Source organism: Lygodium microphyllum, chromosome 4 (genome assembly GCF_053477565.2).
Source record: "Lygodium microphyllum isolate KBCC chromosome 4, Lygodium_microphyllum_v1.1.10, whole genome shotgun sequence".
Taxonomy (NCBI): Eukaryota; Viridiplantae; Streptophyta; class Polypodiopsida; order Schizaeales; family Lygodiaceae; genus Lygodium; species Lygodium microphyllum.
This window is the reverse complement of record NC_141138.1, coordinates 143,479,083-143,502,703: the sequence shown is the minus strand read 5'-3', so window position 1 is coordinate 143,502,703 and position 23,621 is coordinate 143,479,083. Positions and strand designations below refer to the sequence as shown.

General features: G+C 44.5%; 1 protein-coding gene across 6 annotated transcripts in view; it reads left to right on the top strand.

Annotated features, from left to right (window-relative positions):
• Window positions 1-14,818: 14,818 nt before the first annotated feature.
• Window positions 14,819-23,621, top strand: part of LOC148037712 (uncharacterized) — a 44,392-nt gene continuing 35,589 nt past the window's right edge. For 3 of the 6 annotated variants that reach the window (XM_087676656.1, XM_087676657.1, XM_087676658.1), the window contains exon 1: window positions 14,819-15,169. In XM_087676656.1, coding sequence (XP_087532782.1) covers window positions 15,064-15,169 — 106 coding nt within the window. In that variant the 5' untranslated portion in view covers window positions 14,819-15,063. The remainder of the gene's footprint in view (window positions 15,170-23,621) is intronic. The other 3 variants (XR_015690680.1, XR_015690681.1, XM_087676655.1) reach the window with 2 other exon arrangements.

Here is a 23,621-nt window from a genome sequence, read left to right as displayed (position 1 = left end):
ACCACCCTTTAGGGCCTAAGCCTCAAGGGGTATCTCCAAAGCTGCCAGTTTCTTAACAAATCTATTAAGCCCCCTTCTCCACCTCACTTCGATGATGAAGATTAACTTCTATCATGACCATGTAACTTAGGCAAAAAAAAGAGAAGAAGATATCACACGTAGATACTGCAAGCTACACATCGATCATAGCCATTGCACCTAGGGATTCTCAAGTTAGGTGTGTTCGGTGGCCTCGATTGGTCGGCTCCGTGCTTAACTCCCTAGCCCTTTGGATGCCCCACGACACTTGCTTAGGGCACGACATACCTAGGAAGGTAATTCCTACCTAGGGTTAGACTTGTCACCCTAAGCCCTCGACACCACACCTCCCTTATGCACAAACTAGGTCCTCAAGTATAGGACACCACTGAGGGCTTGCCCAAGGTTAGATACCCATCTCCCAGTTCCATAAGCACGAGCACCACACACTCCACGGTAAGGCAGAAACACTTATATCCCTCGGCTAGTCTGCTCTTCTTGTTCCCTATCTTCTTCTTCCTCACGTAGTATCCTCTCACTGGACTGCACCTCTTGTTCCTGGTGAGGTGGCGATCTGCTTGGTGTTTCATCTATTCCTTCTCATACTTCTTCCTACCCTTGTCCCAAGGCTTCCCTGATGATCATTGTGAGGACCCCATTGAATCCGGTGGTTGTAGCCTTTGAAGACGGAGCTTTCCTTTTTAGTCTTGGTGGCAGGAGATTCTCCTTTAGCATGCTGTCCTCCCCTTGCCAAAGCTTTTGCTAAGGTCTCAATGGTCTTCTTCACAAAATTGTTGAGATTCGCCTCATCCAGTGACCTTGTTGCGATGCTCTCTAGAAAGGGGATGTTGATGCAGCTCATGATGGTGTTGTACCTCTAACTAGAGAACAACGCGTGCACCATCTTGGCTTGGAGTTGACTTCAGGATCCGGGATATCCATCAAGCTGATGCCATTGTTGGTGTGGACCTTTACCTTGTCCATTCCTAGCAAGGCATATACATCCCTCTTCGGCTTCCTCTCTACTTTATTCGCCAAGCCCAATGCCTTTTCCACCACCTCTGAGGTCAACTCAATCTACACCTGACGAGTTCCCTCTCCCTCATGCACAATTATGGTGTTGCGGTTCCTGTGGAAAGTTCTTAGGAACTCTGCACAGTGGAAGTAGTCCACCCCCTAGCTTACTACTTCCACATATTTCTATAGATTGCATTGCTCGATGATCTACCTCACGGCCCGCTCTTCAATGGCCACGTCTTCTAGGTTGAAGATATGTTAGAACTTGAACTGGTTGAAGGCTCGTGTTTCCATTGAAAGCCCATATTTTGCTTGTTCTTCTTCTGAAAAAGGAAATTTGCCATGATGGATGCCTATCATGAAGCCATATTCACCATTAGTGTTTTTCAAAATAATTACAAGCAACATGAACCGACTACATACTTGCTGAACTGAAATGCTTGAGTGTAGAAGTAGACCTTTTTTTAGTAGTCTATTTATTTTAAATTTTATTGATATTTTTCTCAAATACAAGTTGTTGCATCCTACCCTTGCAATGTATGCTTTTCGTTTATTGTTTTTCTTATGTGTTTGGTTTGATTCACCTTACCCCCTCCCCCTTTTGAAATGAGAAGAATCCTTCCTAGGATTAAAGGGTTAGAGAATGAAGGGTCTTCAGCACATAATCTTAGTGTTTTACTTGTGCATGAGCTAGGCGTAGAAATTTGGATTATATTCTAAACTAGCATAGCTATCCATATCGAAAGGGCGGATGTCTACATGCGTAATGTAAGTGAGGACATCAAGCAAAAAGTCACCGAAGTCTACTCGACTAGCAACATGCAACTCCTCCTTAGTGAGGATGTGATCTAAATAAATCTATTTCTGTGAGAGCTGAATCCCCTGATTAGGATGAATTGATTGCTTTGCTACTGCATGAGGAAGTTAAGCTTGGGCTGAATATAGTTTTCAATACATCTCAAAGTAGAGACATTGTTCTTTACTCTAGCTAGCGTGGTAGAGGCGACAAAGGCCGTGGCTCTTTTTTAGGTCAAGGAGACACTCAAAATGCTTATGGACAATATCAGCAGAATGCCTGGCATGGCACAAATACACAGGGCTAGCATGAATCTGGTGGCTTTAGAGGCAGGGGGAGATCACCTCATGGTAGAGGTGGTGGATCTGGTTCATGGCAGTCAAATGATCAGTCAAACAGAGATAAGGACTGCTGTCATTACTACGGCAGATATGGACACATTGCAAAGGATTGTTACAAGAAGCAGGGAGATATGAAGGCAAAGGGCAGGATGTCCCTTATTTAGATCACATGCAACATGCAACTCCTCCTTAGCAACATGCAACTCCTCCTTAGTGAGGATGTGATCTAAATAAGGATGTCCCTTAATGTGTTCTTGCAAGGGTCGGTTTACGAATGGTAGCATAGGAAGTTGGAGCTACATAGGTTGGGTCGTATTCTGATGCATTGACTACGTATCATTGTTTAGCATGGGTCACTATTTGGCATCCCTCTAGCTCCCATTGCACTTGTAGAGCGTACCATTTTAACAAAAAGGAGGAGTTGTTGTCAGCAAGCTATTTCAACTTCTCGATTTCTTGGTTTGTGGCCATGATCGTGTTCTTGCTATTATAGATGTAATGAGACGTTGTTTGATTGCTTGTTGCTTGGATATCTCAGTTGTAATTAACTCCTCAGCTACTTCAGAAGCCTTAACGAATACAAATTCCGACTCCTCCCAAGAGTAAGGGAGTGTTTGTACTTTTGTTGCTATGGATTCTTCCAAGAGGCCTAAATCTAGTCGATCGTAGCTTTTAGCCAATGTCATGAAAGTAGCATCCAACTTGCATCAAAGACAAGTAATCAAGTCATCCCCTGTATTTTTAGCCAAGTCTGCAGCCAAGGTAAGAATTGATCGCCACTCATATGAGGGTCAAAGGCTAGTGGGTGGTTGAGGTTTGACAGTGCTAGAGAGTTCAGTAGCTAATGTTTGCCAGTTGGTGTGCTCCTGGGATTGTAGCTTGGCCTTATGTTCAATGGGTTTGGTTGTAGCACGGTTGACACACGACTAGATGCGTGTGAGATTTGAGGGGTATCATCTACGCGAGATGGGGGTAATTTGTTGGTGACAAGCTATGACTTTGGGCGATAGATTGGTTTAGGTGCTATTGAGCTAGGTTTTAGCCATTCTATGGACTTGGTGGCCCGATTCTCTTATTGCCAGAGTTTTTCTAACTCATTGTTTCGTGTGGCCAAGCTCAAGGGTGGCACATGAGTAGGATTTTGGGTTGTTTTGGCTTTAGGTAGCCAAATCCAGGGGTTACCCTCATAGTAGCCTTGCGCTTGCAATAAGGTCTTGGGGACCCATCATGACTTGGCTATGCGTCTTCTTTTATAGGTTCGTCTTGGCCTCCTAGGTTTCGAGTGTGGGCCATTAGCCTGGCGAGGTCGTGGGTTTCTGTTCCTAGGTGGTGGTCCCTACTGCTTAGGTACCCATTTGAACTGGGGTTCATGGGCTTCAACGTTGGGTTTAGTGGGTTGCTGGCATTGAGGCTTAGCAGGTTGTGACGAGTCACGACCCCCCTCCTTACTCTTGACGGTGGGTTTCTCTATCAGTGGCTTTGCGAACATTACCCACAACTAGGTGAATGCGATGTGACTCATAGTCGACATTGCAACGAGCTTGCTTCTTAAAGGTTCATCCTAATAGCGACTTTGTGCCTGCATCTTTAGTGTTGGACAACACATAGAAGATTATCGGCATGCTTTCAAACCCGATAGAAACTACGACCTTGCACTTTTTCAAAAATGTGTAGGGTTGGCCTCCATAAGGGGTGATCTTAACATTAGTGGGCTGCAATTGCGGTTTGCTGATTTGGATCCAATGGTCATGGGTTAAGACATTAAAATCCGCTCCCTCATTGATCAATGCGTTGATGGTGCATGTGTGCTTAGCAGTGACCATCATGCTTAGGTAAGTTGGTGGTAGTGCTTCATCATCCTCATCGTCCACCTCAGTGATAGTGGCTACTCATACATGGATAGGGGATGCAAACATTGGGCGCTCATGCAAGGGGTATGAGGGGGGAAAGTACTTCTTTATGCGCCTCACCTTTTAGGGTTTCGAGCTCTACATTGCCAGTTCGGTTGATGGTTCGAACCTTAGAAGGTCCTAGCCCCTGAAACTTTAGCTTTTGCTTATGTCCTTTGACTGAGTACAATAATACTAAGTCACCCTGTTCAAAGTTATGCTACTTGACATGCTCATTAAACCAACGTTTGCATCTTGCCTTTTCGCATATTAGCGCATGGGTGGCTAGAAGTCAATTTTTCGATAAGCACTCAAGTTCCATCAATCGTTCTGTCTATGCTTCATTCCCATCCTATCTCTCTTGAAGGGCTATCCTGAGGCTTGGTACCAAGAATTCCAAGGGAAGGATCGCCTCTATACCATATGCCATTCTAAAGGGGGTTTGCCATCTTGTAAGCTGTGCGGTAGGCCCATAAGGCCGCCATCAACTTGTTATCCCAATTATTGTGTGAAGTAGAGATGAATTTGGTCAAGACGTTAATTAACATTTTATTTGTGGATTCGACTTGACCGTTTGCTTGAGGATAATAAGGCAAGGATTTCCGATGAATGATTAGAAAGGAGGACAAGAGGTGAGCTATCACTTCATTGATGAAGTGTGTGCCTTGGTCGTTAACTAGTTCAATGGGGTAGCCGAATCGTGAGATTACTTGCTCCCATAGGAACTTAGTGGTGGTTCTAGCATCATTCTTTCTCATAGCTCATGCTTCTACCCATTTTGTTAGATAATCGATGGCCACAATGATGTATTTGGCTTGTGAATATTGTGCCACAAAACTAATGGGTCCGATGAAGTCAATCCCCCATTTCTTAAAGGGTTGTCGTGCGATAATTGGGGTTAGCTCCATGTGATCCTTATGAATTGAAACTTTAGTCTGTTGGCATTCATTACAATGCTTCACAAACCGTGCCACATCTCGGAAGAGGGTGGACCACCACAGTTGGGAATGTAGCACTTTGAGAGTTGTGGCATCTCCGCTGAAATGTCCTCATGCGATTCCATCATGTGCCTCTATCAGTATGTCATGCATCTCTTGCTCGCACACGCATCTGCGCAGAACCTATAAAGTTGGCCTACTATCAGCTCATAAGGTTGGATCTTCAAGATGAGTCACCTAAGTTGGGCTTTTTCTATCGGTCGTTTCGACAGTCTGTGCTCAAGCACTTGAACTATGTAATCTACCTAATACATCGTCATGTCAACTCTAAACAAATACTTTTTCGCTGGATAAGTGAAATAGATGTGCGTCTAGCAGTTCATCCACAATGCCTTGTCCAACTGCTTCTCCCATGGGGATACAAGACAGATGGTCAACCATGTAATGCTGCCTCCCTTTACACACCACCATGGATAAATTAAACTCCAAAAGCAAAAGCCATCTAACGAATCGTCCTGTAGCACATGGTTTGTTAACAAGATACAACAAGGCTTGATTGTCAACAAAGAAAGTAAAAGGCGTAGCCAAAAGATAATTGCAAATTTTCTTTACGGAAAACACCATGGCCAAAGCCCTCTCTCTCTATTGTTGAGTAATTTATTTCGGTCTCAGTGAGTTGTCTGCTAGCAAAGCTCACCGGGTAATCCAAGTTTTTTTCACTGGGTTGGCACAACACAGCTCTTACAATGAATTTCGAAGCATCAATATGCGCATGAAACATGAGTGTCCAATCTGGGGCTCGTAGAATTGGTGCTATGGTCAGAGCCTTTTTCAATTCTTCATACATGCGTTGGCATTCCTCGGTCCATTCGAATATGATCAACAGCTTGTATAGAGGTCTAACAATCAATGCATAGTTCAATATGAACCATTGATAATACATTGTGTGTCGTAAGAAGCACTAAACACCCTTGAGATCAGTTGGGGGTAGAGGATTGACAAATGACCCTGATCTTCGAGAAATTTGTGGCAAAGCCATTCTTCGACACCATGTGTCCTAGGATATGCCCATGCTTCACCCAAAGCTGGCACTTCAAGGGGTTCAATGAGAAACGGTATAGCCAACACTATTCAAAGACCGTTCAGAGTCTATTTAGTGTTCTTGCCAAGTAGAGTGAACACACAAGTCATCCACGAATACCTCTAACTCCTTCCTCAACATGTCTTTGAATATTATACACATCAGTTTTGTTGGAAGGTGGCCGATGCATTAATCAACCCAAAAGGCATGACTATGTAGGCAAAGATGCCTCGTTCAGTGGCGAATGCAATAAATGCCTATCGTTAGGATGCACTTGCACTTGATTGTATCCAAAGAAGCCGTGCAGGAAACTGTAGGCCTCTTTGCTAGCCACTCTCTCGAGCATGTGCTTGGTATATAGCAATGGGTAGTTATCTCTCTTCGTAGCTGCATTTACCTTCTTGTAATTGATACACACTCTAATCTTTCCATTCTTCTTTAATACGATGACTATGGAGGAAACCCAGTCAGTGTGTTCAATTTTGTAGATGAATCCTACTTTTATTTGATTTTCGATTTCTTCCTTGACAGCATGGGCGTGCTTTGGATTCATGGGATATAGTCTCGCTGCTTGACTAGTATTGCATTAGGTGTCATGGGTATGTTGTGAGTCACAACACTCAGGCCCTTTGAGCTCTTCTAGGGACCAAGCAAAGACATCTATATACTCCCGTAAGAGAGCAATGAGACCTGCTTCCTCTTTGTTAGTCAAGTCATCGGCTATAAAGACAAGTCGTGGGGTCTCCCCTTCCTTGGCTAAATTGACCTCCTTGACCTTAGCAGGTCCCTCGATTGGTTCGCTTGCCTGCCCCTGTCATTTGGCTCCCAGCAAGATCACTACCCTATCTCCCTTCTTGAAATTCATGAATTGTTTTGGCAGGTCTTGTGGTTTTTGTTGTTCTTCTATCTGTGTTTCTTTAGGTGGCTTGCTTCCGTCGTTCCTCCCTTAACCATCGGCATCTTAGGTGGACGGGTAGGTCCCCCTTGGTGTGTCTAATCTTGGGGGATTGAGGTATTTCATGATTACTATCTGAGTTGACTTTCGATTCAGAATGGAACTCTCCGTCTTCACTAGAAGAGGGGCTCTCTCCTGGTGGTCGTAGCTCAGAAGGTGAGTACATTCGCAGTAGTGGTATGTCACTTGGCGGGGCTAGGCTTGCATGCTCGTAGTCGATTGCACCTGTGTGCTCCAACCAAGTTCGATCGCAGTCTTTGTATCAGACTCCTTTCGCTACTCTAAGGGCACTCTGCTTACGTGGTGTGGGGTTTACTTGTATTTGTTCGATCATACATCCCCCAGTGTTGTATTCTAGAGTATCGATTTCCCTTTCGCTCTCATCAGTGAAGGAACAACAGTCCTCATATTTTTGTCAAAGCTGTCTTTGTCCGTTGCTCGTCATTCTTTAGGTTCTGACATATCTCTTCTTGCTGGTTGAGGATTAAGGCCCAATTGTATCTCAAGTTTAAATCGTGCACTTTGGACCATCTTCATTAAGGCTCGTCTAAGAGATATCGGAGTGGTTTGAGATTCGTGACTGGATTGCCATCCAATTTATCTATAAGATATCCTAAGATTTCTAGAAGCTCTCGTCTATTACTTGGGACTTGGAATACAATAGGGTTGGTTCTTCCATGTAAGCTTTCGGTCTTTATGCAGACTTGCATGAAGGGCATGTCCTTGGGTTTGCCGATTGCCTTGATGGCTTGTTTGTACTCCTCCGTGTCAGAGAATGGCAAGTCAATGGTAGGTAGAACATGCATCCAATCTCTTTCATCCTCAGGGCATGGGATATACTTGGTAAGAGCCCCATAGGATCTCCTAATCTAGCTGTTACCCTTTAGTATGGTGGAAATGGCATCTAGGTCAACCGGTGTAGTTTCTCAAGTGTCCATCTCTACTCTCATAGCCTCCATTCGATTGCCTAAGAAGATGAGACCATTGCCCTAGTCCTCTATGACTCTCACATTGCGTATCCAGGGTCGACTTAGCACGACATTGTAATCCACTTCCTTCATGACTATGAAGTCAACAAAGAATTGGATTCCCACGATCTTCACTAGCCAATTTTTCAATACTCCGAATGGTTTCACCTTCATTCCGTTAGCCAGTGTGACGTTGAACCTAGCAGTCTCGATTGGTGGGTTACCCCAAGTCTGGAGTACCACATGGCTTAGCACACTCACTCATGCCCCCATGTCCACGATCCCCTTTCTGGTGACATCCCCCAGTGCTAAGACTAACAAAACTACTTTCATTTTCATACCTTCCCAAAAGGCATTAACATGCAAGGATTTAGGTATGGAGTGCAGTGTTAGACTCGGTATTTGAGTTTCTACATCGTGCTCAGGTAAGTCTATGGTAACTGGCTCATTTAGTTCTTCAACCCATTGTTTCAGCTCTAGCCATAGTGTTGGATGCTGCCTAAGCAGGTCGCCTAAGCTTAGAGTTATAGGGGTGGTCACTAGTGTATTGAGGAGGTTGCTAGTCACTTGCCTCTCCCCTAAGTCTATGGTTCTTGGCCAATGGCCTTGACTAGTTTGCTGGCTCAGAGCATTTAGACTTTGTCTAGGCTGCCCAACTTGTGGTGCCATTGCCTCCCTCGATCTTGGTCATTGGAGAGAGATTGGTGTGCTTATGCTTGAGAGATCATCGATCTCATCTTCTAGTATAGGCTTAGTGTCCTTTAGGTGCTCTTGGGGCCTCCTTCACCCACTCTTTCACCTTCTTGATGACTTCGAGTTGGCGCTTCAGGTTGGGGTACTCCCTGACCTTAGCACTTTCCTTTTCAGTAATCCGTGGGGCCGACGTTTCTTTCTCTATGTCAGTGACTTTCCTTCCAACTGATAGTGTTGTGGCACTTTTGGTTTTGAGGGTGACCTTAGCATTTGGTCTTTTCTTCCTTTGTCTCCGGCTCTTCTTTCCAACTGAGGTTGCATCAAGGTTGCTAGGCCCTGGCAATGATATGCTGGCCTGCTTCGTCTATGCGCGGGTCATAACATGCAACAGGATAGGTGTGGCCTCCCCATCGAGTATCTCAACACCGAACAACCCTAATGGAACCGATAGCTCATTTCCCAAACTAGAGGATGGCCTCCACCTAGGGCAATCGACAAAGAGGTGAGTGATTCCACACTCGGCGTATCTCAGGTCACTCTTAACTCTATTTGCTCACTCCCTCTCGAGGCAATGCAAAGAAATGTGTCCTAGGTGATCGCAAGTCCAACACAGACTCTTGGGTCTGTGCTCCTAGACCTCTGCCTCTCCCCCTACCTAATGCCATCATAGGCACTGGTCGATAGTCCATAAGAATTGTGTTGCCTTCCTCGTCGTATGACACGTATGGGTTTACATAAGGCTCATTGCCACTAGGCTCATCCACATAGTGGACTGGAGCGCCACTCGGTGGGTGGGTTATGTAGGGTCCAGGTGGTCTAGGGATACTTGTAGGATTTATTTCCATCCTAGGGATGGGTGGCTTAGCATCATTAGCTGTTGGAAGAGCCAATGGAGCTCTCCTTCCAAAGAAGTTTGGTGGCCTATTCTCAAGGTAGGGTTGACCATCAGGCTACGGGTATGGGAGTCTCCAAGGTAGTCTACAACTCATGGCATCATGGTCGAACCTACTACAATTAGCACAAGGTTGTGACCTAGGGTCTTGGCACTTGAATGGCAAGTGGTTCTTGCCACAATGCACACATTGGACATGTGGGCGCATTGGTCGTCTCATCATCTCTTATAGTTTGGCTATGTCCATCCTAATCTCTTTTAGCTCTTGTCCTGAATCAGTGCCCTTTCCTTTGTCCTGTGTGCTTGGGCCTGCTCTCTCACTCGGTGTTGAGGCCCTCTTGGAACTCCTGGTAATGGACTCTTCTTGACTCGAGCCTCTGGAGCTTCTTTCCTTGAGCTAGTTATCCACTCTAATAACTTCCTCAAAGACCCTTGCTAGTGTGTCTTGCTGCAAGCTCGAGTTTCCAGCCAAGGCTTTGTAGAGCTCTTCACTTTGTATTCCACTAATGAATACGGTAGATACCGCACTTTTGGTTGGTCTCTCACCCATGGGGATTCTCTTGAAGAGGCTCCTCACATGGGTTACATAATCTCAAATATCCTCTTTCTCTCTCCGCTTGACGTTTATGAGTCGCACTAGTAGGTTATCGGAGTACCCAGGTTTTGAAAATCTCTTAATGAAGAGATTTTTCAAGCTATTAAAATCGGCATGCTTTGCAGTATCCAAACTCGTGTACCAAGTCCCGGCCATTGTCACCTAAGCACAATCTAAAAGCTTGGGAGCATTGAGTAGGGTTGGTAAGGCCATTGGCCTCGCAAACCTGCTCGAACTATTCCACAAACCTGTACGGGTCATCATTTACTTGGTATTTGTCTAGCTGCTTCACCACCACATGAATTTTGGATTGGCTCCTCGAGCCTTGGTTAACCCCTAACCCTGCTAGTAGCAATGTTACTGACGCTGCAGCGCTTTGCTCTGCTGCTGTGTTATCTAGCAGTCGCTTTGTCAGAAGCTTGCGATCACTATGAGGTCCTCTTTTACCGCTCTCTCACTCTTTGGTCGATTCCTACCTACTAAGGCTAGCACTCTCTGAATCTCTCACATTTCCAAGCTCTAGCGCAAGCTCCTAGTTTGCTGGTCCTTATTGTACGCAACTAGGCCTTGCAGAGCCCTATGAGCCGGCTTCCTCAAGGTCTGCTATGACGTCCTCTATAGGTCAACCATGGTGTTCTAGCCGAGTTTGAGCATTGTATTTGTTCACCAACTACTAGACAGCTTTAGGAAGGTCTCCTAGGTCAAGCTCCTCATAGCTTCTTCGGCATGAGCTGCCCTCTTCCATGTCTAGGCTTCTTGTTCTGCCAAGTTGTCGATCGAGCTGATAAGGCCGGATAGATCCACTTCCACAATAGTTTCTATCCTTGTTGTGTCTGGCTTTTTAGCTTGTTCCTTGCTTGGTCCTACTTTTGGGGATTCGATCACCCTTCTATGTTCTTGGGTCTCCTCCTACTAGTAGGCTCCTTCAAGGTTTTATGTCTGAGTGAATTCCTTGTTAATTGCAACTAGTCCTCAACTTACCCTCACTCCGTGCATGTGTGTGTGTGTGTGTGTGTGGGTGTATTATTTTCAATGCACTGTGCGCAACTAGGCTCTACGCTTTCCTTAAATGTGTTTTGGGTGATAGAAATCAGAGTGAGTGAGAAAACAAAGTGTATGCAGCTCCGACGCTCTTTGTCTATGGATTGGCTTGATAGGGTAGTGTGTTCGGTTTCTAGCTATTCTCACCGGCTTCTCGGGTTTTTCATTGCGCTATTTTGTTCAGCTTGTTAAGGGTCAAGTTGGGGTCTTACAATCAGCCCACAACACCAGATACTATTCTAGACTATTCGGCATGATTTCTAGGTCTGTAACTACATGTGAGGCATTTGATGGGTTCTTTCAGTAGGGTCACACTTGTTAGTTGGGGTTTGTCAAATTTCTAGATTTTCTTTCTTAGGCAGTGTCTGATTTACCAGTGTTTGATTTTGAAAATTGGATGTTCGATATATCGACGTCTGATTCTAGGAATCGGACAGGGTTGGGTTCAATTGTCACAATCAGACAAGGTGTGTTCGATCGGACAGCTCGAGTTGGTTCGATTGGGCTACGCCTAATTCTCAGAATTGAACGGGGGTGCTTGGTCCAATTGAATGTATGTTCGATCAGATATGATACTAGGTCTGATTCTGTGGTCCAATTACGATGATCAGACCGATCGAGTGTCCAATTGGACGGGGTAGTGTGTCTGATTGCTTCTCATCTGATTCTCGGAATTGGATAGAGGTGGTGTGTTCGATTAGTGGTCCAATTTGGAATCGGTTCGCTTCGGAGTTGGTCCAATTTTCAAAATCGAACGGGCATATCCGATCGGACTAAACAGGCTTGTCTGAGTCCAATTCTGGGAATCAGACCAATCGGTCTCACTGGGTCCGATTATGGGAATTGGACAGTGTGGGAAACGTCCGATTCCGCCGAAGCCAAAAACGCGTCGATAGTGTTTTGCCCAAAAATCTCAAATGTTGCTAGTACCTATAAAGACTTCTAGGAATCAAGGAGAGGTGTAGGTCAAGGGCATCTTATACCTAAATCTCACCAAAAGCTCCGACATGCTTTGATCGATTCGACATAGTCTTGTGACCTGCAAGCTCTCTCTCTCTCTCTCTCTCTCTCTCACACACACACACACACACACACACACAAAGCCAAGACTGCAAATGAGGTCTTCCTTGGTCACTCATGACCTTAAACATTTGCTCGCCAGCACTTTAGCCTTCTCGATTACTCCACTTGTAACTCCGAGGCATCTGAGCACTCTTTTTTTCCCATTTTTCCCTGTTGTTGCCCTGTTCAGGATTATTTTACAGTAGTGAACCTTAAGCTTCCCACTTCGATTTCTCCCTCCTATCCTACTCTAAATGCGACTAAAATCAAAAGCAAAGTATTGAATTGATTTCTCCTACTCAATCAATCACCATAAACCAAAAATACTTACTTGAAGCACGTATTAAAAAACCCAAAATCTCCTATCTATCTCAAGCTTCGGTTCGGGGATGAAAACCTTACTTCAATGCTCGATTTGAAGCATGCAAGTACTCAAGCTTGAATCCGTTGGTCTCGGCACGGAACCCAAATGTAGAGACGCGAGCTCAAGCTCAACCGCCAAGACCCACATACCGCTTATTGGTCAAGCATTTCAAGCAAGCACTAATGTGGCTACCTCTCATATAGCCGACATGCTATCTCTCTCTATGAGTGTAGTGAGCTTACCTTAATGCCCGATTGAGTTGCTTCCTCTCTCAAGCACTCTGATAGCTCCACGATTCGTGATGCATGCTCAAGCATCCTCAAGTCTCTTCCTTCAAGCTCCATCCTCCATAGCCACGTGTGAGACGAGAGAATAGAAGAGAAGAAGAAGAAGAGATGAGAAGGAGGAGGGCTTCACCTCCAAGATCCCTCACCCTCACACACTCACTTCCTCACTCACTCACACTCCCTCCCTCAAGCACTCACAAGCAAGCAAGCAAGAGAAGAGAATAAGAGAAGAAGAAGAGTCCACTTTGCCACACAGCAAGAATGAGCTTCTCAATCACTTTTCAACTTTATATACAAAACCCTAAATCCCTTTTGGGCGGTCATTCTCTTTTTCTTACATAGACTGGGCCCTTTTTCCCATTGTCCTCCTCTCTTCCTAGCTTAGTCCTACCGCCCGTTCATGGTTACAAATTGTATAGGAGGAAGCCTGGTGCTCTTTTACAAAGGTTTTGGTTGCGCCTTTATATTTGAAGGTGCGGCTTCTTGCGACTTCCATGGTTGCGTCTCGTACTCGTGGTGGTTGTTCCCATGCTTTTAGATTTCTTCCGAGCCCACTCTCTTATAGGGCACCTTTTCCTTTTTTCCGCCTTGCGCTTTTCCTCTTGATGCCTCGTTTTCCGCTTCCTTTGCTTTGCAATAAACATTATGACAATAGAATAAGGGAAGGGAAGTCACACATTATGACTATTTGAGTTTCTATACACCAGTCTCTCTCTTCTTTGCTTGAATCTCCATAACTCTTGCTTCCACTTCTGCTCCACCTTTCAATTGGTATCACAACGCGCATTTGAGGAGCTTCATCAACATTACATTCAGCCCAAGAAAAAGAGCTTTCTCACAGCTTTCATGGCAAACATTGACTCATACTCCCGAGATATGCATTGACCTTCTCCATCCACCAACTTGCCTCTATAGCTCTTACTTCTCTCTTTCTTCTGGTCATGCTTCCACTTCCTCTCTACCTTTCAACTCCTATTAGAGTGGGCATTTAACGAGCTTCATCGACATTACATTTAGCATAGGAATAAGAGCTTTTCATAAGCTCTCATGGTAGCCATTGACTTATACTCCCAAGGTATGCATTGACCTTCTCTATCCTTCATCTTGCTTTAATGTGTTCCCACTTGTCCATGAGCCTCTTACTTATGAGGAGGCTATGTGCAAAGGTAATAGTCGTTCTTGGGAGAGGGCCATACAATCTAAGTATGATTCACTGCATAAAAACTATACATGGAATTTGATTCCTTTGCCCAGTGGGAAACATGCATTGCCATACAAGTGGGTATATAAGTTGAAGAGTATTCCTAGTCGCTCTAAGCTAGCATATAAGGCTAGATTGGTTGCTAAGGGTTTTAAGCAGGGGAAGAGAGTTGATTTTGATGTAAATTCTCTCATATGGTCAGGATGGCTACTTGTATTGGCCTTGGTTGTACACATGGATCTAGAATTGTACCAAATGGATGTGAAAATAGATTTTATTCATGAGGACTTTCATAAAAGAACATAAGACATGATGATTGAAGATTGCTCGCACATGATAACTTCTTTTATCCATCATATGTGTCCATTCTATGTAAGCGTGTGATACAACCCCTGTGTGCCCATAGGTGATAATGCTAGCAAGTTGTATCTTTTTGTTTAATTGTACTACCCAATCCCAATGGTAGATACTTTCATGATTTAGAGAGGAAATGTTCATTATCTTAAAACCACTCCACACACAAGTCAACTGACTCATGTGAAGGATAGTGTCTCACAAGCTCCAAGTTTCGACTCTTGTGACTAGCACAAGTCCCTTGGAGTTACGCGTGGCATAGCTCTTATTTGATCTTACTTAATCCAAGTTTAACTCTTTCATTAGAAAAAAAGGAAAAAAAGCACATGCCCTACGATCGAATTCTTTCCCATCAAACCTAGGCAAGTGAATTCTCTCCCATCACACCCGGGCAAGCCTCACAATGAAGCTTATGGATGCTGATGTTTCTGCATGATCTGGGGCAGCAGCTTCAACATTGAACGTGCCAGCCAAGACCCAAAATCATCATAGGTAAAGTTTGGAGAGGATCACCAGGTGTCATTTGCGCGAGGAGACTCCAACGTCGACATCTTTTCGAACGACGACGAGAATGAGTTTTCTTTTGAAGTCTTGGCGTGCCACCCTTCACCGGAACTTGCCTTGCCGTCTCTACAGCACCAGCAAGTCCTGCCAAGATCACACAAGCACTCCAAAAGGTTTGCTTCTCCTTGCACCTCCATCGTTCTCTTGTTCTCTCTTTCTGCATTGGATCCCCTCACGGTATCAAAGGTGGGTGCTCTTGATAGAGGAGCTACTCTAGTTTCCCTCTCTCTCCTATTGATCCCGAGGTGCAATGAATGAAGAGAGTGGAGAAGAGGCACCTAAAAATTAGGTCATGAGGCGAAACTTGAGACAAGGATATAAAAGGTTGCCCAAATGGTCACTTAGGCGCTTGCCCAAATACCCAACTACAACCGTTAAAGCCATGAAATGTACTATGCTAATATCGTAGTGTTAGCCACTATCATCTTCGATTGGTTATGAAGTGACCATTCGTAGACGGGCATTATATTGCTGTTAGGATGATTGGCGATCATTTCCTATTAGGTAGGATTGGAACTGCAATGTTCAACTAAGTCCATTGTTCCCAAGAGGGGGATTGGACAACATTGCTAGTAGAGCTGCGAGATTTTGGTAGACTACTAGAAGATAATCCTTTAAGATTCTAGTGAGGCGTACTTCACACTTAATATCAAAGCTAAAATGATCATGCAAACCATTGGAAAATAAGGGATATGGGATATGGGAAGAGAATTCTTCTTGAAAAGAGGAGGATGCTTTCAATGAAGGAAAGCAAACACGAGAAACGGAGTTGGGAAATTAGTTGTGATGCATCAAGCGTTGTGTTGGTAGTACACTTGACTAGACATGAGTGGAATAGAAATTGGCTTACGAAGAATTTGAGATTGTTGTGTATGCTTGCTATAGAATGTATGATTGATGAATTGTGTGGATTTATTAGGTCATATTTGTCTTGTATCTTGCCTTGTGTGAGACAAGTATTTGTCTCCTAACAGTCCAAAGTGATTTTCTTAGGATGAGTTTAGTTCTTTTACAAGCTCTAAAAGTGCACCAATATCGTCACAAGTCTCCCCACTGTACAAGGAGGGTATGATTCCATTGTAGTCATGGTGGATCTACTCACTAAGAGCACACATTTTATTGCAGTGAAGGAAGCCTTTAAGTCTACAGATGTTGCCCACGTCTTTGTTAAGGAAATTTTTGGACTATATGATTTACCACAAAGGATGGTCAATGATTGTGGCTCTAATGCCATCTTGAACTTTTGGATTGTCCTATTTGAGGTGATAGAAAGTCAGTTATGCTTCAATATTGCTTAACATTTTGAGACGAATGGACAAATAGAGTGGGCAAACCAAGTAGTTGAGGATATACTCAAGGCCTACTATGGCATTGTATGGCTAAGAATACTAACATTCTCTATACGTCTTTGACCCGACTATTAGGTTGGAAGCTTCTAAAGCAATGTTGGAAAAACTAGATGAATAGTCCAAGACCATTACCAAAGATATTAAAATCGCCCAAGATTGCCAGAAGCAATATGTTTATTCAGGGAAATTTGAAAGGGGTTTCAAGGAGGTGATATAATTTTTCTTTGAGTATGGCCTAAGAACAGTAACCCCAGTTTAATACTACTTGAGAAGTACAAGAAATTGAACCTGTGTATTATGAGCCTTACAAATTATAAAATGTCGGTACCCATGCTTGCATCTAGAATACCCATTTCATGTTAAGGTTTATAATGTGTTACATGTAAGCCTATTGAAGCCATATACACCCAAACCTAATGATATCTTAGATCACGAATAAGTTGTTAAAATCAAACAAGGAGGTCTTGAGTTGCAACCTACTAGGATCCTAGACTCTAGGACTAGGCATCTTTGCAACCAAACCATACCATCACATAACATTTTTTTTTTCAAGTAAAATGTGGTTGATTATATTACTCAAAAAAACTGATTACAACGGAGTGCTCATACTCAACAGATTAGTTGGAGTTGATGCAAAGTCACAAATACATCAAGTATACAAGCCTCTCAAGGCAGTCTGGGGGGTATGGGGGCAAGAAGCCATGGAGAGGGGGGGTGTATCGCCATCTGGGGCTGCGTGCCTGCATCACGAAAAACAGGTCCTGGCCGCCCCCCAAGTGCTCATGAAATGACAACGGAGCTCCCGACGAGCCCTGGACTCGCCTTGCACCTGATTCCATCGGCCGCGGAGGGAGTGGATGACGGAGGTCTAGAGCTTTGCTAAGGTTGCTTGTATTGAAAGTCTCCCCGCCGAAAGCCGCTTGATATCGTGCCTTCCAAATATGCCAACCAGTAAGACTCCCTATGATCTCCCATACCTCAGAGCGGTCTGTTGTGGGCTCCAGTACCTAGCGGATGGATAGAGTCTCTAAACCGACCACTGCACATGACCTTGCCTCGATAATGAATATCGTGTCCTGCATCTTGGCCTCATACAGAAGGTGACGGTTTTGGTTGACTGCCTGCCAGTAGAAAGCTCCCCATGAGATACATCCAAGGCTAGGTGCTATACGGTGAAGGATGCGGCATGCTCCTCTCCACACAAGCTACGTCGCCTCACACGACCAAAGGCAGTGTTTTGGGGTTTCCAGGGGTTGCTGTGTGCAGTGGTTACAACCTCCCTCTTGCATCTGGGCAAGCCAACTTCCCAGTGGCAAGCCTCCATGTGCCACCAGCCATAAGAAATACGATACTCTCCTCGGTCTCTAGCTATCCCATAGGCGGTGCCAGAAGGTCCGTCGGAAAGACTCTGTGATGCTATGCTCCACCTAGTGCCTGCTACGTGACGGGGTCCAATCCATATCCTATTGTATCAGTACGTGTCTACCAATCGTGACAGTGTATTCCAAGAACCTCGGTGGCTGCTTGGCGACCACAGTGGCCGGCCATAGCCACTCTCCTGGATCCCACTCTAGCTCATCAAGTGGCCTGCTCTCCTAGATCTAGAGGCACCACTCCCTGAGCTCCTCCTAGAAGACAAAAGGGTCCAGCCGCCATGTCTTCTCCTGAAGGCTAATCACCCAGATTCTCCTCCATGAAAGGACAGCTATTCCCTTATCCTGCTGCCCTTTGTCAAGAGCTAGACGCCCCTCCTCCTGTATGGTGAAGAAGATCCTAGGTGGAGCGCCGCTCACTCTACCTGCTACCTGTAGGGGGATGCCTGCTGGTGAAAACCTAGCGGCCCATACCTCCCCGAGCTCTATCGGCTCTTGTATCAGGGGAGCAAGCTACTCCTGAGGTATTGTTGCGTCTATCTCCCTTCTCAACTCCATACCTCTTTGGCAGCCTGATACTGTCTACAGCACCTCCTCGTCCACCATCCTGTACACCTCCTGCCATGTCCTAATGGTACGAGCCGGGCCGGCCTCCCAACAAGCCCACTGGATGTGGGGGCGCTTGCCAATCTGTGCCCCTTTCCGATCTCTGACCGGGGGACGGTCTATCTCCTCCTGGTAGCCTGGGGGTCTCTGGATTAGGGTCTTATGGAGGCCATGCCACACGCGGGGCAAGCTGCGCAGGAAAGGTGATCTGGGCTCACGTGAAGATCTATCTCAGGGACGACCTCTACTCATCGCCAAGCCTTGGTCTATAATCCTGAAAACCCTCTTGCAATAGGACTTTCCAGGTCTGCCCTCCTGGTGTGAGGTTGTGGACAACTAGCTTGCCTAGGAGGGCCATGCTCTGATACTCTGGGTCTATGATTCCAAGCTCTCCCTTTGACCGAAGTCGTATGATGGTCGCCCATGCTACCTTGGCCTTGGAATCCTTGGAGCTGTCTGACCCGGACCAAAGGAAGTTCCGCACTAGGTGGCAAAGCTGCATTGCGCAAGATGAGGAGAAACACCAACATGAGGCGATGTACCAGGCCGTCGCTAGGAGGACCTGGTTAATCACCAGGGCTCGGCCTGCTAGTGAGAGGCGAGCGGTGCTCTAGTAGGTTAGCTTCCTCGAATAGAATCGAGGACTGGAAGAAACTGCTGGGCAGGAGTGATGTTGAGTCTCACCTGGAACCCTAGGTAATGGACGCTCTATGCCCTCTGCTCACCCATCTAAATCTCAGGTGGACACCCCACTCCGTGCTAGAGTCTGGGTTTGTGAGGAAACCAACCAGCTTTCGCTAGTTGATTTTTGCTCCCACAGCTGTAGAACAGAATACCTCAAGAGCCAGCCTCACTCTCTTCAGCATCAACTCATTGTCCTCTATGTAGAGTGCTGTATCATCTGCATACTTTGAGTCTAACAACTTAGTCTCCTCTCTCACCGGAAGTCGGAGGCCGCGTAATCCGCTCACACGTGACCTGAGGAAGTGAGATATTGCCTCTGCAAAGAGTTAGAACAGGTGCGGGGCCGGCCTTGCCGGACTGATCTCTCTACCCGAAACTCCTCCCCTAGCCTACCACCTACGAGAACCCTACTGGTGGCCGATTTATAAAGTGTGGAGACTCTGCAAATCCAAGTCTTTTCTTCTCTTTATACTTGTCACGACCATACAAAATTTGAAATTGACGAATAAACTTCAGAAAAAGATCAGGATTTCGGGAACCATCATACATACTGAACTTGATCTTCTTTTCAAGTTGAGATAGTGACTTAGTCTTCTTCTTCTTATGCCTTCGTCCATGTCCGGATCTTGAGGTTGAAGATGATGAAGTGCTTGTGGGGATGAAGATGGAGACGAGGGTGGAGAATGTCGACGCCTTTGACGATGATGAGGTCTTCCACGAGAAGGGTGTGACTCTTCGTTACTAGAAGAGGGTCCATCAGAGTAGGCGCCAGATGACTTTGAAGAAGAGGATGAGCTTTGACGCGATTTCTTTCTTTGTCTTGAAGTAGAATGGGATTGCCTCTTAGAAGTAGTTGGACTTCTTGATCGGCTCCTTTCATTGTTATGGCTTTGTCTCCTTGAAGCAGATGGGCTTCTTTCCTTGAATTCTTTGGGATTCTCAACTTTTTCTAGTTTGAGAAGTTGCTCACGAATTTGCTGATTCTCCTCTCTAAGACTTTGAATGGCTTGAAGGATAGCACTCGACTGATCCATTGAGACTCTAAGAAAAATATGCTCAAGCACTCAATGCAAGGGCTGAAAACAAACAAACTTATAATTGTAAGCACTACCAGTGTTGGGGTGAGGACTGAGCCAAAGCTCTGATATCACTGTAAACGCCCCGAACAACGTAGTATGCTTAACAATTATGATATTCGCTTGTTTTCGAGATTTAATATAAAAGAGAATGAACACTTAAAGCTGAAAATGAAAATTACTCACAAAATTACAGCCATGAAAATGTAAAAGTAATGGAGACAAGATTGAGGGTTGAAGATGGGCAAAACCCCCCCCGAAGGAATGTATTTCTGCTCAACCCAAGTCCCTTAGGGAAGAGCTCAGTTACAATCAACCTGAGAGTGAGAAGAAGTAATTCTCACTCTCACAAGATCATGCAAAGATGTACAAACACACATGCATTATCTATTATGCAATGATAAGAACTGATTTCTTTACAGTATGAGAGAAGAAAGAGGGGAAATCAACCTTTCTCCATCGTTGATCAGTAGTACATGGATAGGGCTTGCTTCTTGTTGCTAAAATGGAAGAAAGAGCTCGAGAAGGAGGTGCTGTAATGAATTTACAGGCTTGCTGTCTTGTAAAACAGCAGTGATAGAAGAGGGAATATGGAGGAATTTGATAATAGAGAAGTGGGGGATGATGATGGGGATGGATGGGGCCAGTTTCTGGCTATTTGTGGGTGCTGTACATGAGTTTACAGCAAAGAAAAATGATGCTGAATGAAGAAAAACGAGCTCTTATTTATAGGAGAGGGAAGAGCTAGTACAAAAGGGGAAAGTGGAGTAGCACAAGACAAGTGTCCAGCCACATGTCATGAGATGTGACAAGTGGTGGAACACTTGGAACTTGTGTGACAAGTGTCTTGACACTTGTCTCTTCTCTATGGCCTTCCTTTTTGGGCTGAATACTGTCAAGAATAGAAACAACCAAATTTAGTAAGCACAGTCAGAGTACAGAATTTACTATTTTTAGAATGACATCCCTATTTTTTAGGACTAGCATTTTTAGGCTAATTCGAGGCTCCTAAAATTTAGGGACCCCCAAATATGGGTATCATATGAAAACCTTTTCCGTGTACATCGCAAAAACGGTATCAGAATCTTCATGTGACTTTCCTATGCAAAGAAATGTGCATTTCAAGCTTTCAGCCCACACATGCACATTGTACAAGCATTTCATGATCATGCCATCTTGTTGATTGTAACTGTGTGTTCTGGCGGATCTAGCCCACACTTCAAGGCATCAATCCTTTCTGTGTGTGAGTCTAACCCTGATATGCTTGAGTTCTAGTCACAGGCGCCCAATCGGCCATATAGGTCGAAGTGTGAACTATCTTTTCTCTAACCCACCGCGTGGGTCCACCATAACCTGTGACCACTCATCAGTGGCCAGCTCCAATGCACTTTTCTTTATATCTAATTAGTGCAAAGGAAACAAATTTAATAAATCATTATATAGACAAATTAATGAAAAAGGATACAAATTCTGTTTCTATAGAGTTGTGATAGCCCTCTGGCTTTTATTAAGCTGTCCTCAGCTGAAAAGCTTCTTGATATGGCTGAAGAATGTCTGGGTAATCCTTCATGAATTTTTCATCTACCCACTGTGCATCTGTTGTGGGTAGATTCTTGAATTTTAGTAAGAATTTTCGTGTCACAAGGCCACTTCTCGTGGTTCGATCCTTGTGAAACAAAATCTGTTCAGGTTTCAAGAGTTGCTCTGTTTCTTCAACTTCTGGGGAATCTTCAGTAATGGGTTCCTTTGGTTTTGGTCCTATGTAAGGTTTTAGCAAACTTACATGAAAAGCATTGATGTCATACCTTTTCTCCACATCATTTAGACGGTGGCTTTCAAAGGCTACGGCATGGCCTTCTTGATTTAGCACTGCACCAATACAATCTCCACAAGCATCTGCTTCCACCACAAATGGTTTTACCAAATTTAGAATGATAAGAACAGGTCCAGAAGTAAGAGCTGTTTTTAGCCTTGTGAAGGCTGCCTTCTCTTTTTCCTTCCATTGGAAAGAGGTCTTCTTCTTTGTAAGGTCATGAAGTGGAGAAGCCATATGTGCAAAATGCTTGATGAAGCGGCGGTAATAAGAGCATAAGCTAAGAAACGATCGCACCTCATGTATATCATGAAGATGAGGCCATTCTTGGATTATCTTGATCTTTTCAGGATCCATCTGAATCCCTTCAGAAGAGATGACATGTCCAAGGTAATTTATTTTATGCATGAAAAATTCACTCTTTTTACCATTTATCAAGAGTTGATTTTGTTGAAGTAATTGTAGAACAATCTCCAAGTGCTGATGATGCTCCTCTTCATTCTTGCTAAAGACAAGAATATCATCAAAGAAAGTACCGACATATTGTCGATGCTCTCTAAAGATGCGCTCTATCATTTGATTAAAGGTGGCTGGTGCATTGGTCAATCCGAAAGGAACCACCAAGAATTCATAAAGACCGTATGAAGTGCGGAAAGCAGTTTTGTGTACATCTTGTGGTATTATCCTAATTTGATGATAACCACTCTTTAGATCAATACGGCTGAAAACCTTTGAGCCTCCTAGACGATCCAAAATGTCGTCAATTCTGGGAATAGGAAACCGATTCTTCACAGTGATTTTGTTGAGGGCTCGATAATCAATGCACATCCTGAATGTGCCATCTTTCTTTTGAACAAGAAGAACCGGTGAACAAAATGGTGAGCTACTTGGCCTAATTAGCCCACGGTTGAGTAGGTCTTCGACTTGCTTTCTGATTTCTTCTTGTTGAGGACGGCTTACACGGTATGGTGCTATATTAGGAGGAGAACTGCCCGGAATAATATCAATATGATGGTCTTCTGGCCTTTCTTAGGGAAGTTGATAAGGAAGATCTTCCGAAAAACAATCTTTATAATTTTTCAAGAGCTAAAGTTGCTCTTGGTTTTCATCATTCATATTATCTTTTACATTAGTGACATAAAGCAAACAACATTGAACACAATCCTTAATTGCTCTAGAGACTTACATATGGCTTACATAGGTATGGTGTCTCCTGAAACTCGAGCTTGGATCTCGTACTTCTTGCCTTTGTTGGTGAGTTCTATCTTCTTTTTTTAAGAGAAGATGGTTGAATCTACTCTATGATTTCAGGGCATGCCAAGAATCACATCGCAACCATCAAGGTCTCCGATACAGAAGGTATCTTTGTCACTGTAGCCTTGAATTTGAAACTTGAGCTTGCCAATGTAGGGTATCACAGTCTTCACTGTGTCACCTTCATCGGCATTTAAAGCTTGGCGAACTTCTACCGGAGTGTCCATCTCTTCATTCTTTAATCCAAGCTCTTTAGCTAAATGCAAGGAAATGATATTTTCATTCGCCCCAAGATCTATCAAGAATAGTGCTTGCTTACCTTGCAACTGTCCCCAAGCTTTTAATAATTTGCGCATCTCTGGAGTGTGAGTTGTGTTTGCAACTACATCACTGATAGCATTGATTTTCAC